Source organism: Pseudochaenichthys georgianus, chromosome 24 (assembly GCF_902827115.2).
Source record: "Pseudochaenichthys georgianus chromosome 24, fPseGeo1.2, whole genome shotgun sequence".
In the NCBI taxonomy this organism is placed as follows: Eukaryota; Metazoa; Chordata; class Actinopteri; order Perciformes; family Channichthyidae; genus Pseudochaenichthys; species Pseudochaenichthys georgianus.
In genome coordinates, this window is record NC_047526.1 from 34507001 (window position 1) to 34522886 (window position 15886).

The window sequence follows — 15886 nt, forward strand, 5'->3', positions numbered from 1 at the left end:
AGAAGTGACGTCAGCGGCTTCATTTGCCTAATCCTCCCCCAGGGACTTTTTCCGGTGTGAACGCGATCTACTCTCTAGTTCATCAGAACACTAGCGTCCTGATGAACGAAGTACTCGGTGTGAAAGCGCCTATGTCTATGATCTACTTTCTTGTTTATTTCTAGTCTTTTAATTGTTATTGTACGATGCCATGTCTTTTTATGCTGCTGCAGCACAAACATGCCCCTATAGTATAAAGTAGTTATCTTAATACGTGTACACTTTTTTTACACCAAGACGTGTTTCTGTTGATCACGTCTCCCTCTGATTGCCTCCAGGAGCCCAGAGTTTTCAACCCCAGCGGTAGTTTGAGGATCACAGTGGTGGACTGCGGCATCAAATACAACCAGATCCGCTGCCTGGCTGAGAGGGGGGCCTGCGTCACCGTCGTGCCCTGGGACCACCCGCTGGACAGCAAAGGTCCGTCACACACCGATAATAATGGACTTGAATTGTACCAAGGTGTCGGATATGGAGGGTTGCTTTATAATCAACGACCAATGGTTTGAAAGATATCTGCATAATTATGGTTTATATTTGCAGAACATATAACCACAATATGGGACAGCTATGCTTTTGTTTGTTTTAAGGAAACTTCCATTTGTGATTTAATCATTCTACTCGAGTCATTAAACCCTTGCCTCTAAACTCTCATATACATTTCTTAACAAGTTATTAAAGAAATAATTGTTTATGCAGCTTTAAATATTACCAACTTAAAAGTTAGGTGCGAGAAATAACCAGAAAAGCGAATAAAAGGCGGTTACTTTTCACATACTGTATATTGGCAGGGTGGCGCAGTTGTAGTCCAAACTCTCTTCGTGATAAAGGAGGCATCATTGTTTCTGTTTTGTTGTCGTTTCTAGATTACGACGGCTTGTTCGTCAGTAACGGCCCCGGGGACCCCCTGCTGTGTAAGGCCACCATCGACAACATGAGGAAGGTGGTCTGCGTGGATCATCCAAAGCCCGTTTTCGGTATTTGCCTCGGACACCAGCTGCTCTCTCTAGTCATCGGATCCAAGACCTTCAAGATGAAGTTAGTACCTCAAACGGCGCACTTTTTAAAACTAATTTCACACAGAGGTATTTTATTTTGACATGTCTTTTTTGTCTAATGAGCAAAGTGTCCAATCTGATTTCATTTTAAGCATACTTCAGTCTTCAGTCAGCTTCAGTCAGTCTCTTGCAAAGCTTGTAGAGGATTTTCAGAACTGGACAAAGACAGAAATGTGGCCTTGGTGACCTGAACCAGGGAACCTCTTCTAAATCCCTTTTCTCTCTCTCCTGAACATCATTCCCGCACTTTTTCTGTGTGAACGGCAGATTTGTGCTGTTCTCAGCAGTCTGGCGGAGCGGTGCGGTGTTGTTATGAGAAAGGCTAAACAAACTATGCTATGCAAGACAAGCCGCTCCTCGCTGCAGAGTTACTTCTGTGAGAATCCAGAGCTTTATCAGGCTCCGTATGAAGGTCACGGCGGACAGAAACCGTTCCCACTGACCGTAGGAATGTTGTTGGTATCTCGAGAAACACGGGAATTGTTTGATTGCAGGGAAATGCAGATAATACAATCATTGGCAGGGCTGCTTCTAAAAAGCTGCAGGTATTTCATTATTGGACTCCAGTCTCTTTACCTGGAGCTCTCAGTTTGAAACCCAATCTAAATGTTTTTTCAGTTACACAATCGAGTTGAGCCCTAAACATTATTTAGCATGTCAACACTATGTACAATTCTATCTTTGAAATTAAAAGGATTTGAAGGACTTGAATCCCTCAGGAAGTTGCATGTTTAAGATGCGCGTTGTTTGACTTTAGTGCTCAGAAATCAATTGGAAAAATGTTGCATTTCCACAAAGATAACATTATTCAGATGCATTTTCTACTTGTAGTTTGTAAGATTTATACTTTTATAAGTAACGGAACTCCCAAAATGCTTGTAAGATAATACAATTCTTTCGTTTCAAATAAAGTAATGTATGGTTTGACAGATATAGGCGTTTGGTAGTCATTTGTACGGCTGATATTTTGAAATATAATCAGTCACATTTGGCTAGGGCTGTACCCGAATATTCGTTTGTTGGAGTACTATTCAAGTTTCAATTTCGTTATTCGGATATTCGTTTTGTTTGTTTTTTCGTTTTTCCCCCCGTTTTCTTTTCAAATTGAATTTATTGAAATCTCCAATATCAACGTAAGAGCTTGTGCCTCTTCGGGGGGTGCTAACACTTAACCATAAACGTTATCGTTTACTTTCTCCGTCTTTATATGTAGATATGACTTTTCTCCGTTAATCTCCGGCACTTTGTTTCCATAGCAACAACAACTTCCTGTCAACTGCGCTAACTCCCCTTCAAAATAAAAGCATGTCCACAAATAGGAAGCCAAGCCAAATTACACTTAAGACATATACAGCTGCAACGAAAGTAACAAACACGATGCGATATACTTTTCCATTTCACAGAACACGAATTGGGTTGATAACTATAAAACAACAATACTGTAGAATAACAAAATGAATGCCGTGAATAAACCGAAATACACGTGTTGAAGTGATTCGAATATTCGCTGCTGATTACTACCGAATATCCGGAGCCCGAAAAATGGTATTCGGGACAGCCCTACATTTGGCATTAATGTATATCCATTAAAACCCAGAATGATACGACGAACACAACTACTACCAGAAATAATGTACACTAGTCGGCATTAAGACCTTTCCATCCACGACACCAAACAGAAAACATACTTGTAATAAAACTATCTGAACTTTTCCTGTTAATCTTCAAAACAAGAGTATTATCCCACTTATGTAATGAATTCTCTGTCATCTCTTAGATACGGTAACCGCGGCCACAACCAGCCGTGCATCCACAAGGGAACGGGGCGCTGCTACATCACCAGTCAGAACCACGGCTTCGCGGTGGACCCCGAGTCTCTGCCCGCAGACTGGGACGTCCTGTTCACCAACGCCAACGACCACACCAACGAGGGCATCGTGCACAACACCAAGCCCCTCTTCAGGTAACGCTGGGACCCCGGGGGAAGTGTCTCGTGAATCAAGTTTTCATTCCGAGCACCTGTCGACTGCTTTAAAAGCAAACTCGAAACCCATCTCTTCGCACTCTCTCTTCCTTGTCAACTCATTTCCATCACCTAGTTTCCATGGCAATACTTATATTGATGTACAATGTTTTTATCATTTTTAAGCTCTGACGTTTGTATTGTTTTGTTTGAGGCATTTCTTGTGATTTGGGGCTATAATAAATCTTGATTTGATTTACTCAGACAAACCAGCAAATAATATAAAACGGTGAAGAAACCTTTCCGTTGTGCTGAAATGAAGATTCTTGTAGTAAGACTTTTAGGGAGTTAAGGTAAATCTTGTATGTCAAGCAGTCTGCAGTCAGAAGGTCTGCAGAGGGTCTTATATCCACATGTTCACACCAAGAATTGAAGAGGAGGGGCTGTGACAACATACTATATATAGCAGGGGTGTCAAACTCAAGGCCCGGGGGCCAAATCCGGCCCGCGACTTCATTTTATGTGGCCCGCAAGAGCTTGCAAAGAATATAATACGGTTACATGCTACTTTACAGTATATCAATATATGTTCCTTTTAATTAATTTCTTATTTTATAGTTATTTATCATTCTTTTTTTTATCTTTGATTTATCCTTAATTTAATTAATCTGTGTGAATCTGTGCTGTTTTTCAATCTCACCCTGTCGCTGTCAAACTACTGGTCCATGTTATCTTACAGAAGCACGTTGCCCATAAACTACATGTCCCACAATGCATCTCATTTTATGACATGCCACTGAAGAGACTTGCAATTATTTGCCCTAGAATTCTGCTTTCAGACGTAGTTAATTATGAAGTTATTACCCTATCCCATAATAATCCAATTCAGAGGCAATCATATAATATAATACATTATTTCATATATATTGTGTATTTATATATGTATTTTTATATAGTTACAACCGGCCCTTTGAGTGCAAGCATAATGCTAATGTGGCCCACGGTGAAATTGAGTTTGACACGCCTGATATATAGGATTCTTTAAAACACATCTGCTAGCAAATGGAGAAACATCATGTCCACAAACGGACAAGACCATTAACCGAACAGCAATAAATACAGTGGGGCAAACAAGTATTTCGTCAGCCACCAATTGTGCAAGTTCTCCCACTTAAAAAGATGAGAGAGGCCTGTAATTGTCATCCTAGGTACACTTCAACTATGAGAGACAGCATGGGGGGAAGGAATCCAGGGAATCACATTGTAGGATTTGTAATGAATTAATTGGTAAATTCCTCTGTAAAATAAGTATTTGGTCACCTCCAAACAAACAAGATGTCTGGCTCTCACAGACCTGTAACTTCTTCTTTAAGAGCCTCCTCTGTCCTCCACTTGTTAACTGTATTAATGGCACCTGTTTGAACTCGTTATCAGTATAAAAGACACCTGTCCACAACCTCAAACAGTCACACTCCAAACTCCACTATGGCCAAGACCAAAGAGCTGTCAAAGGACACCAGAAACAAAATGGTAGACCTGCACCAGGCTGGGAAGACTGCATCTGCAATAGGTAAGCAGCTCGGTGTGAAGAAATCAACTGTGGGAGCAATTATTAGAAAATGGAAGACATACAAGCCCACTGATAATCTCCCTCGATCTGGGGCTCCACGCAAGACCTCACCCCGTGGGGTCAACGTGATCACAAGAACGGTGAGCAAAGATCCCAGACCCACACGGGGGGACCGAGTCCATGACCTGCAGAGAGCTGGGACCAAAGTAACAAAGGCTACCATCAGTAACACACTACGCCGCCAGGGACTCAAACCCTGCAGTGCCAGACGTGTCCCCTGCTTAAGCCAGTACATGTCCAGGCCCGTCTGAAGTCTGCTAGAGAGCATTTAGATGATCCAGAAGAGGATTGGGAGAATGTCATATGGTCAGATGAAACCAAAATAGAACTTTTTGGTAAAAACTCAACTAGACGTGTTTGGAGGAGAAAGAATGCTGAGTTGCATCCAAAGAACACCTGCTGTGAAACATGGGGGTGGAGACATCGTGCTTTGGGGCTTTCTGCAAAGGGGCGGACGACTGATCCGTGTAAAGGAAAATCCGTGGATTTTTTTTTTCTCATTTTGTCTCTCATAGTTGAAGTGTACCTAGGATGAACATTACAGGCCTCTCATCGTTTTAAGTGGGAGACCGGATGGTGAACTGTAAATGCTCCATGTTCCGTAACGATGCACGTATGCATATAGATGCCTTGTAGGGGAACACACTCTGTGATTAAATACCCTTTTGGTTCATTTCTCCAGTGTTCAGTTCCACCCGGAGCACATGGCCGGCCCCTCGGATCTGGTGGGTCTGTTCGATGTGTTCCTCGACACCGTGAGGGACCACAAGGAGGGGAGCACCACCACATCTGGTAACAACTACTTCATTTTGAAAGCACTTTGCTTCACTTCTCCCTTCTTAAAAACACTTCATTTCTCAGGGCCATTTTGGATTTGATAGCATCATCAACACACTTTAGTTTTTTCTAATTTCTTATGCCTATATTCTTAGTTTGAGTGTTTCTGTCTGCCTTCCTTTAAAAAGAAAGTCTTAAAATGGTTTGGGTTGAACTTTAATATGTTAGAAAAAATCTGACCTTGATAATTTAAATAATTAAAAAAATCAAATAAGACAATATCCTCAAATATCACAAACAAAGTCGAAGTTGCACCATCGGTCAAAATAATCGCAATTAGTTGGAGACATTACTAGCACGGAAATATCTTTCTTTTTTTAATAGGAGCATGGATTCCTTTTGTTTTCTCAGTGAAGCAGCGTGTCCTGGAGCACCTCACCTACCCGGACTCCCCGAAGCCGGAGGAGGTTATCCGCCCCAGGAAGGTTCTGATCCTCGGCTCCGGAGGACTCTCCATCGGACAGGCCGGGGAGTTCGACTACTCCGGGTCCCAGGTCTGTCAGGAAGACCTTTAATATTATTATTAACTTAGTTTTTTATTTCAGATTCATTTTCATTATACATACATGTTCACATTTTGGTCAACAGTTTTTCCATTTTCATTTAGCTGTATCTACATAGCCAACATAAGAAAAAATAAATAAGAAAAAAGTACAAAAAGAGATCAATACAAATAATAATATTGTGCATTAGAGACAAGCTGAGTCCAAGATGTTCATGTTTCCATCTGTTTGTGTTTCCAGGCTATAAAGGCTCTGAAGGAGGAGAATGTCCAGACTGTGCTGATCAACCCCAACATCGCCACCGTTCAGACGTCCAAGGGCCTCGCTGACAAAGTCTACTTCCTGCCGCTCACAGCCGAATATGTCACTCAGGTACAGAGGAACTCCTTTTCACTGTACGTTCAATGTGCTAGCTACCCTACAGGAGGAGAAGTCCATGAGACATAATCTTTTTTTGTTAAAACATTTAATTGTTTTAATTTTTGCTCTTTTAGAAAATATTTTCTTGAAACCCAGTCATATATATTATTTTATACAATTTAACCCTTAGATGCCCTTAGAGTGACTGGACCCTACACTCGTCCACAAGTGGGTCAAAAAGGACCCGTATTAGAATAATAAGTGTCTGTATGCCATTTTGGTTTCATAAAAATCACTTGTATAATATTTAGTATTATATTTTTGGTTCACACTACAAATATTTTATATTTAATTTTTCACTATTTATAATTTCAGACATTTTTTTTTACATTTTGAAAAAAAGCGTTTTGAACATATTGATGCAAAGATCTCAACTATTCTGAGACCCTCACAGTATTCCAGTCCCTTTGCAAAACTCATCTCCTCTGGTCTACTCATAGCCCACCCCCATCAATCCATGCCGGTTGATCAAGTTTGATAGTCCTATACCCCCCACCCTAACCTTCCCTTATATTGTAAAGCGATGTTGAGTCCTTGAAAAGCCCGATACAAATATAATGTATTATTATTATTATACTGACAGATATCAGATCTTGCTGTGTAAAATAATCTTCCTGAGAGGTGTCCCTTGTTGTGATGTCGTCTGTGTGTCCCACAGTAAATGTATTCCTGATAGCAACAGGTGATAAGAATCAAAGGTTCCCAGAGGATCCCATAGGAAATGCATGCGGGCCATTTTTGACCCACTTATGGAAGCTTGGGGTAGAAATACAAAAAGTACAATTTATTAAAATGTAAATGTATGGCTGGAATATGAAATGATAAAAAAAAACTTAATTACAAAGACACTTGTAAGAAGAAAACCACCTCACCGGGTCAAAAAAGACCCACTTATGCATCTTAGGGTTTTAATTAAACAATACAAAAAGTAGTTTTTTCTAGAAAGGAAACTTGTCCTTTTTTAATTTGTTTTATATCGCTAAAAGTACATGTTATCAAATCAATAATTATTCCATTGAATATCCTTTCGTGCACAGATTGCCTTTGTCATAATAAAAATAATAATAATAATAATAATACAGCGATTTTCGAAAAACTCAAAAGACACTTTGACCTAGAATAAAACGATGAAAAATACATAAAGAGACAAACGAAAACAGAAAGAGATAATAATTGCATCCAGATGTGATAAAACATGCCTTCTTGCCACTTTCCCTCTCTCAGGTGATAAAGAACGAGCGTCCGGACGGTGTCCTTCTAACTTTCGGCGGTCAGACGGCTCTGAACTGCGGCGTGGAGCTCACCAGGCTCGGCGTTCTGGAGAAATACGATGTGAAAGTCCTGGGGACGCCGGTGGCCTCCATCGAGATGACGGAGGACAGGAAGATCTTTGTGGAGAAGATGGAGGAGATCAATGAGCACGTTGCTCCCAGTGAGGCGGCGCTGACTGTGGATCAGGTGAGGAAACACTACCTCCATTACATGCCCTATTTTATCATGTTTTAATGTACAGTGTGTAGCCTGTTTGCTTTTCTGGTATCAGTACTTTACTCCACTACTTATCCACGACGACTTTTTACTTTGACTTCTTACATGTTGAACTCAAATACCTGTACTTTCTACTTCTTACATGTTGAACCCAAATACCTGTACTTTCTACTTCTCACATGTGGAACTCAAATACCTGTACTTTCTACTTCTTACATGTTGAACTCAAATACCTGTACTTTCTACTTCTTACAAGTTGAACTCAAATACCTGTACTTTCTACTTCTTACATGTTGAACCCAAATACCTGTACTTTCTACTTCTTACATGTTGAACTCAAATACCTGTACTTTCTACTTCTTACATGTTGAACACAAATACCTGTACTTTCTACTTCTTACACTTTGAACCCAAATACCTGTACTTTCTACTTCTCACATGTTGAACACAAATACCTGTACTTTCTACTTCTTACATGTTGAACACAAATACCTGTACTTTCTACTTCTTACATGTTGAACACAAATACCTGTACTTTCTACTTCTTACATGTTGAACTCAAATACCTGTACTTTCTACTTCTTACATGTTGAACACAAATACCTGTACTTTCTACTTCTTACATGTTGAACTCAAATACCTGTACTTTCTACTTCTTACATGTTGAACACAAATACCTGTACTTACCTGTAGTATCTGTACTTCTACTCGAGTAAAAGATGTGTGTACTTCTGCCATCTCTGATCTGAATCTCTGTCTCTCCAGGCGGTGGCGGCTGCATCACGTATTGGTTACCCCGTGATGGTTCGCTCAGCGTTCGCTCTCGGGGGTCTGGGTTCGGGATTCGCCAACAACAGAGAGCAGCTGGTCACCTTGGTTACCGCCGCCTTCGCCCACACCTCCCAGGTCCTGGTGGACAAATCCCTGAAAGGCTGGAAGGAGATCGAGTACGAGGTGGTCCGCGATGCCTACGACAACTGCATCACTGTGAGTAAAGAGGACAGAGAGGACGATCAGAATACCTTTATTCGTCCCACAGAGGGGACATTTACATTGTTACAGCTTAATGTGACCTAAGAAGCATGCTTAAAAAAGTATTAAAGATAAAAAAATATATAATACACAATTTACAAAATACACAGGTATACATTGCACAGTTTTTAATGGCATATATATGTGTGTGTGTGTGTGTGTGTGTGTGTGTGTGTGTGTGTGTGTGTGTGTGTGTGTGTGTGTGTGTGTGTGTGTGTGTGTGTGTGTGTGTGTGTGTGTGTGTGTGTGTGTGTGTGTGTGTGTGTGTGTGTGTGTGTGTGTGTGTGTGTGTGTGTGTGTGTGTGTGTGTGGTTATATAGATGTTTATATAACTCCTGTATCTTTTCATATACAGGATATTTTGCCGGGTGAGAAAATATGGCAATATCAGTTTTTACAATATGCTCTCTAGCGTCAACTTGACAAGTCATGTACCAACATGCTAACGCCATATGAATGCTACACAAATGCCATTTCTTGCAGTTTTCATTTAGATGAAAAATAACTGTTCTATCGCCAGGGACGCGGCAAGTCACTCTGAGTTGGGGGTGCGGGAGGGGGGTGCTAGTGCTAGTACGAGCTCATTGAAACTGTGGCACGCGTAGTCCCGTACACTGTAGGTGCGCCAGCCCCCTCAGCACCACCCCTTCCCGCGTCCCTGTCTATCGCCCCATTAATCGTACCTGCCTCAAAATTCAAATGACTCTTTCGTGGAAGTTTTCTGAAAACATTTCTAGACAGAAACGGACAAACTTAAAATAAAAACGTAATTTCATTTCCTTATGTGCTTGTGATGTGCTATATGTGACATGTAGTAACGTCTGTTGTTTGCATTCTATTGTTCTCTTTTATCCTTTCGCCTCCATCTACTTGTCTTTCATCCTTTCTTTATAACATGCTGTTGATGTCTTGCGATTTTAAAAAGGTGTCTATTATCATCTGTCTGGGGACAACAGATGGAAATTAGCAATGTTGGCTGGTTTTTTGTGATGGTTGATCCATGGGGACTGTCCACGACACTATAAACTAATAAACTACTCTTGCTTTAGGTGTGTAACATGGAGAACATTGACCCTCTGGGCATCCACACTGGAGAATCCATCGTGGTGGCGCCCAGTCAGACGCTCAACGACCACGAGTACTTCATGCTGAGAAACACCGCCATCAAAGTCATCCGGCACCTCGGCATTGTGGGAGAATGCAACATCCAGTACGCTCTGAGCCCAGAGTCCGAACAGGTAAACGCAACATTTACAAATCCGGACTGCTCAGTCTATTGAACTTTTTAAATCTCTATCTCCAGTGATCCTAAGGAGATTCCCTTGAAGCTTGAGCTGACAAGGAATTAAAATATATGTTAAAGGGGACTATCATGCAAAATGCACTTTGTGATGTCTTGATGACCCGCGGCCCAATCAGAAACGTTGCTATCAGAAACAATGCCCGACTGTTTTGGACGTAATATGGTCGGTGTTTACATTAGCATCGCTAACACTCAGAGCTAACCTGTGCTGGAGAGCATGTGTGTGAAGAAGCAGGAAGTAGAAAGGAACTCACCTTGTGGTGTAACCGGCAAGAGAGAAAGCCTTTGAGCTCCAGACTGTTTCAGAGAGAATCCTTGATAATCCATGATATGGCGTTTCATCACGGCAGCATTTAGTTTAGACGGTAGCTGCCGGGTCCCGGCAATTATTGTTTTATTATTTGACTCCTATTGTGTTATTTTATATTTGTTCCCTGTTCAGCACTTTGGTCAACTGAGGTTGTTTTAAATGTGCTATATAAATAAATAAAGAGTATTTGAAAAAAAAACAGAAATATTCCTTGGACAGAAGATCAAACACATATTTAGTTAAATCGTGCATGAACGTTGATGTGTTTCAGTACTACATCATCGAGGTGAACGCCCGCCTGTCGAGGAGCTCGGCGCTGGCCAGTAAGGCCACTGGTTATCCTCTGGCGTATGTAGCGGCTAAGCTGGGCCTGGGCATCCCACTGCCGCAACTCAAGTATGTATCTCATTTGCTCTTTCTTTTTAACTTTGTTTATTTGGTTTTTTCAACAGCGTGCAGTTATTCTCTCAGAGCGTGTATCAAAAGTAGCTCAACAAATCTTCACTTTATAGAAAAATAGGTAGAGTAACAAAGTAAATACTGCTTAACACCAATCCCACACAGACAGAAGACAAATGGCGCGTTTCCACTGGGGATGGGAACGATTAATCGAATATTCAAAATTATTCATGTATTCGAATATGAGTTATGAATATTTGTATTAATTTTATTTATTTTGTATTAATTCTTTTTTTGGGAGTGATGCCTAAGTTGATTACATATTATCAAATTGAATAATTCAATGTGTATATATATATACGACTGTGCCATAGCAAAAGCTGTTAGGTGACGTCTAAAGGTGTGTTTTGCTCCGCTCACCGGTCCCTCACAGCGGGCAGAGCTGCAGGTGCTGATCTCTCTCTCTCGCGTCCGGTTATACTTCACTCGCGTTTATGTCCAAATCCATCAGTTCTAGCCAATGATATGGCGGCTGCCCCTCCCTGCACGCAGATCACGCAGACTCAAACCTCATCTTAGGCCCAAATGTGGCGCGAATGCGCTCCGCAGCCGTTGCGAGGTTCCGGCGCTAACAGTTCATGAGCGTGCTCCCCCGCCCCCTGTCAACACTCGCGACACATGGCCAGCCTAAACAACAATAAGCGCTGCTTGGCAACCGTGTGTGACGGCAAAGTACATAGACATTTTGACAGGAGAGATTTAGTTTTGCCGGTATTCAACATATTTTACCAGTCATAGTCCGGTAATTATTTACACTCCAAGAAGAGTCCTACACAACAGACATGGCGTCAAAAAGGAGTAATGTGTGGAAATATTTCGACCGGGTTAGTGAGTGCGGTGTAGAGGTCAAACTATGCCAAATTAAACTTATATACCTTGCTATACCTCCGTTCCAGCTGAGAGGGTCTTCTCTACAGCTGGGCTGATTGTGAATCGCCTCCACACATGAAAGCTGTAGGCCTATAGCTGTCAAACTGTGATCACCAGTTCAATACATTTGACAAATTAGACTTGGTTTCTACACTTATTTGAACATGTATGTATTTTTTTTTTTTGCCCAACTTTTTTTTGGTTGCGTTTCCACTTGGCCTAGTTTTGGCCCGGGGCGACTTTTTCACCTTTTTTCTGGCCCGACTAAATCGTGGTTCTAGGGCCAGGAACAACCAGGCTGAGTCGGGCTGAGTATGCTAAACTAGAGAGAGAACCGCTGGCAAGGGGGCTACGACTACAACAAGATGAACATATTTGACCGTGATTTAATTGTAATACACGTTTCAAAATGATGCCGAAGTAACAACACACTGATACCGGTTAGTAAAAACCATGAATTAATGCTTTGACAAGTCTGCAGACAGACGGCAGGCGAAAAACCCTTTTTAAAATACGTGTTTTCTGAATGGAGATCAGCTAAGCTAACGTTGTATATGCTCCGACCGTCCACACTCACAACAACGGCCTACAGACATAAATAAACCAGCGACTGTATTCGCCATGACTCAGGCAGTCTGGGGTTTGTACCCGTTTAACTGTTGTCTAGTTTCTGAACAGATATGAGGAGCTGTGAGCTCTGAGGGCTAAGAGCTAACGGCTGTGTTGTTTTTTGGGGCGCTCATTGAAGATGACGTCACGGCTCCGCCTACACTGCGTTACTATAGTAACTGCCCCAGTTCCTAAACTGTAATGGAAGCGCAGCATAAAGTGAGCCGGGCCTAACGAGGCCTAACCAAACCGAGCGAGGCCGAGCGAGGCCTGCAGTGGAAACGCGCCATAACAGACATACAAGCAAATGAGACAACCAGTCATCTAAAACAAAAATTCGATAATAAATGTCAGTACGGCATCGCCTCCTCCCCGAAGTATGTATCTCATTTAAATTAGAATGAATTAAATGCTAATTAATCAGGAAACCTTTTTGTTTCTTTTGTGTATTAATGTTTTACTGTATTGATATATCTTTTTTTTCTACAGTTAATGTATTTTTTAGGTTTGATTTCATTCCATGTCTATTTTATGATTTATATATATATATATACACTAGGGCCGGGACTTTAACGCGTTAATTAAGATTAATTAATTACACAAAAATTAACGCGTTAAAAAAATTATCGCACTTTAATCGCACTTATTTTTGCACAGCGGAACGTTTCTCACTGGATGAGTTTCAGGCGTACCGATTATACTGGAGCACCAACTAACGTTCATGACTTCAGCATGGGACTTCAAACAACAACAAACCACGGTGAACAATATGAAACATGAACGAACAAGCTGATGAGACCGCTTTGGTCGGCCCCGGGGCCATCTAGCATTTAGCTCGGGCAATGAAGCCTCACCTGCTGGTGGCCCGATCGGGCAATCTATTATGCCAGTATCATGCAGCTCGCGGATCCAGTAATGAGTGACCCGACAGTAAAACTAAACATATCTATAACTAGTTACGGTAGTTTGAGAGGTAATTAAAATAGCTACGTGTGATATTCTAACCTGAAGTGTGTGTTTTGTCCGCTCACCGCTGCATGTGATGCAGAGCTGCGTGTCGAGTCTCGACTCGTCAGCAGCAGCTGATCTCTCTCTCCCGTCAGATTAGACTTCACTCGCGTTTATGTCCATTAGTGCTGGGGGGAAACGATTATTTCGAAAACGATTAATCGGGCGATTATTTGATCGATTGGTCGACTAATCTAACGATTATTTTTCTGTTGTTCAATTCATAAAAAACGTAATGTAAAAAAAAAGTTATGTAAAAAAAAAACTTCACCATACTGTGTCTCAGGGGATCTTAATATTTAACAAACTATTAATGTGTTATACCAGATTAACGGAAATAATCTCAGCTAACTGCCGACACAAACCATGTTTACCAAAACAAAACACAAGTCTCATAAGAAGCATCTAAATGACCCCTGAGCGAAAAATGCTAACGGGCATTGGCACAGAACTCAAGATAAAAGTACCCTGATTACTCATCGTAGCTGCACATACAAGATATCCGATTAAAGCTGAGACTCCACAGATTATGTAGGTATATAGTATCATCACTGAGTGATCCGGACTCGCGACAGGGGAAGCAAATATAGTCATCACAACACGTACCTTTACAGAGCTTCTAGGGAGATCGTCTCACCACCGTAGCTGTCAATCTGATCAAAAGACGTGTTCAATGGCATTAAAACGAGAAAAAACGCGGCTGAATCGGTTAATCCATAGGTTTTTAACGTCTATGTATAAAACATTTTTTGAATTTATAATCCATAATTCCATTTTTATGTAAAAATCGGAGAGCAAATGCTAGCTGCTAATGGTAGCCACCACAGCTAGCTGCCGCTTTAAATGTTCCAACATAGCCGTTGAGCTCGTGTGATATGCCAACTCCATTTGGCAAAGACTGCAAATGACAATATCTTTGCGTTTTGGACTAACTTTAAAATATTCCCATGCTTTTGAAGACCTAGGGCGAGATGTTTTCGTTTGAGGGCTTCGTGCGCAATCCTGTGAGGAGGAGGTGGTAGCCGTTTCAGTCTCCATTGTGTTTGAAGTGCGATTGCGAACTGCTTGTTGCTTTGTTTACACCCCCACGTGTGTGTAGCGACGCGTCGACGCGGAAATATGTCGTCGACGATTTTTTTGAAGTCGACGCGTCGCTCCAGCACTAATGTCCATATCGATCAGATCCAGCTAGTTCTAGCTAATGATATGACTACCTGCTTATTAAAAGACAACTACACAATAAGTGTCGCTATGCAACTGGATGAGGCCACAAAGTATAGCGCAGCATTATGCATTTGTTTACCTGCCCACCGGAACCCCGAGGCATTACCAACAGATCAACGCACAATCAACCCATCCAGGACATCTCTTTCTCCACATTAAGTGTTAGACATTAGAGTTGACTCTTCTTGTCTGTCGCATACTATTCTTGTCTGTCACATACTCTTCTTGTCTGTCACATACTCTTCTTGTCTGTCACATACTCTTCTTGTCTGTCACATACTCTTCTTGTCTGTCACATACTCTTCTTGTCTGTCGCATACTCTTCTTGTCTGTCACATAAGTGGCGCAACTGAAGCGGTATTGCTCTAAAGGGAAATTATTTTGACCGAAGAGATTTAGATTTGCCGGCTAACGGGAACTCTGACGTGTGCTTGGCGGATGCGCTCGGCTCCTCTCGACTGCTGCTCGGGTCTGCTCGGTCAGCTTCCGGATGAGGAGGCATTCGTATAGCTGAATGTAATGTTTTCTACTTTTTTGACCAACAACTTAAGTGTTTCTTATAGCTATGCAGGGCATGCAAGCGAGCAAACACAAACAAGAACAAACAAACAAGTGAAATGAAGAATAAAATTGAAATTGTACAATATAATATTGTGGTGGTTCATCTTATAATTCAGTCTAGAGAATGCACATCTAAGACCTGCAAAAATCAAAATGTTCTAGGGGCACGGAGGCCCCCCAAACCCTTCGTGCCATTTGGTCCGCGTGCATTTTTCAGGGCAATCTCTATTGGGCTCACGGCCATCTGTAAATTAGCTTAGATGGCCCACAGGGCCATCTAAGCCCAACATCCTTAATGTCATGCACTTGGACTGTAGACCACTTGGAGTCAAATCCATGTGAAAATTGCTTCTCACTGTTCTCAGGTCAAATATGTATATTTGATTAAAAATGCGATTAATTTCGATTAATTAATTACAAAGCCTCTAATTAATTAGATTAATTTTTTTAATCGAGTCCCGGCTCTAATATACATATATTCTCATGTGTAATGCCTGTTCACATGCTCTGTGACCAAAAGACAAATCCAAATTTGGAACTAATAAAGTCATGTTTATTATATTATATGACAC

At 41.4% G+C, this 15886-nt stretch overlaps 1 protein-coding gene across 1 annotated transcript in view; it reads left to right on the forward strand.

The window, feature by feature from the left end:
• Positions 1–15886, forward strand: part of cad (carbamoyl-phosphate synthetase 2, aspartate transcarbamylase, and dihydroorotase) — a 56869-nt gene that overhangs the window by 4247 nt on the left and 36736 nt on the right. Inside the window, exons 5-14 of the mRNA XM_034076014.1 lie at positions 318–459; positions 906–1077; positions 2875–3060; positions 5373–5482; positions 5879–6021; positions 6271–6402; positions 7675–7908; positions 8704–8925; positions 10020–10208; positions 10855–10979. Of these exons, the coding sequence (XP_033931905.1) occupies positions 318–459; positions 906–1077; positions 2875–3060; positions 5373–5482; positions 5879–6021; positions 6271–6402; positions 7675–7908; positions 8704–8925; positions 10020–10208; positions 10855–10979 (1655 nt within the window). The remainder of the gene's footprint in view (positions 1–317; positions 460–905; positions 1078–2874; positions 3061–5372; positions 5483–5878; positions 6022–6270; positions 6403–7674; positions 7909–8703; positions 8926–10019; positions 10209–10854; positions 10980–15886) is intronic.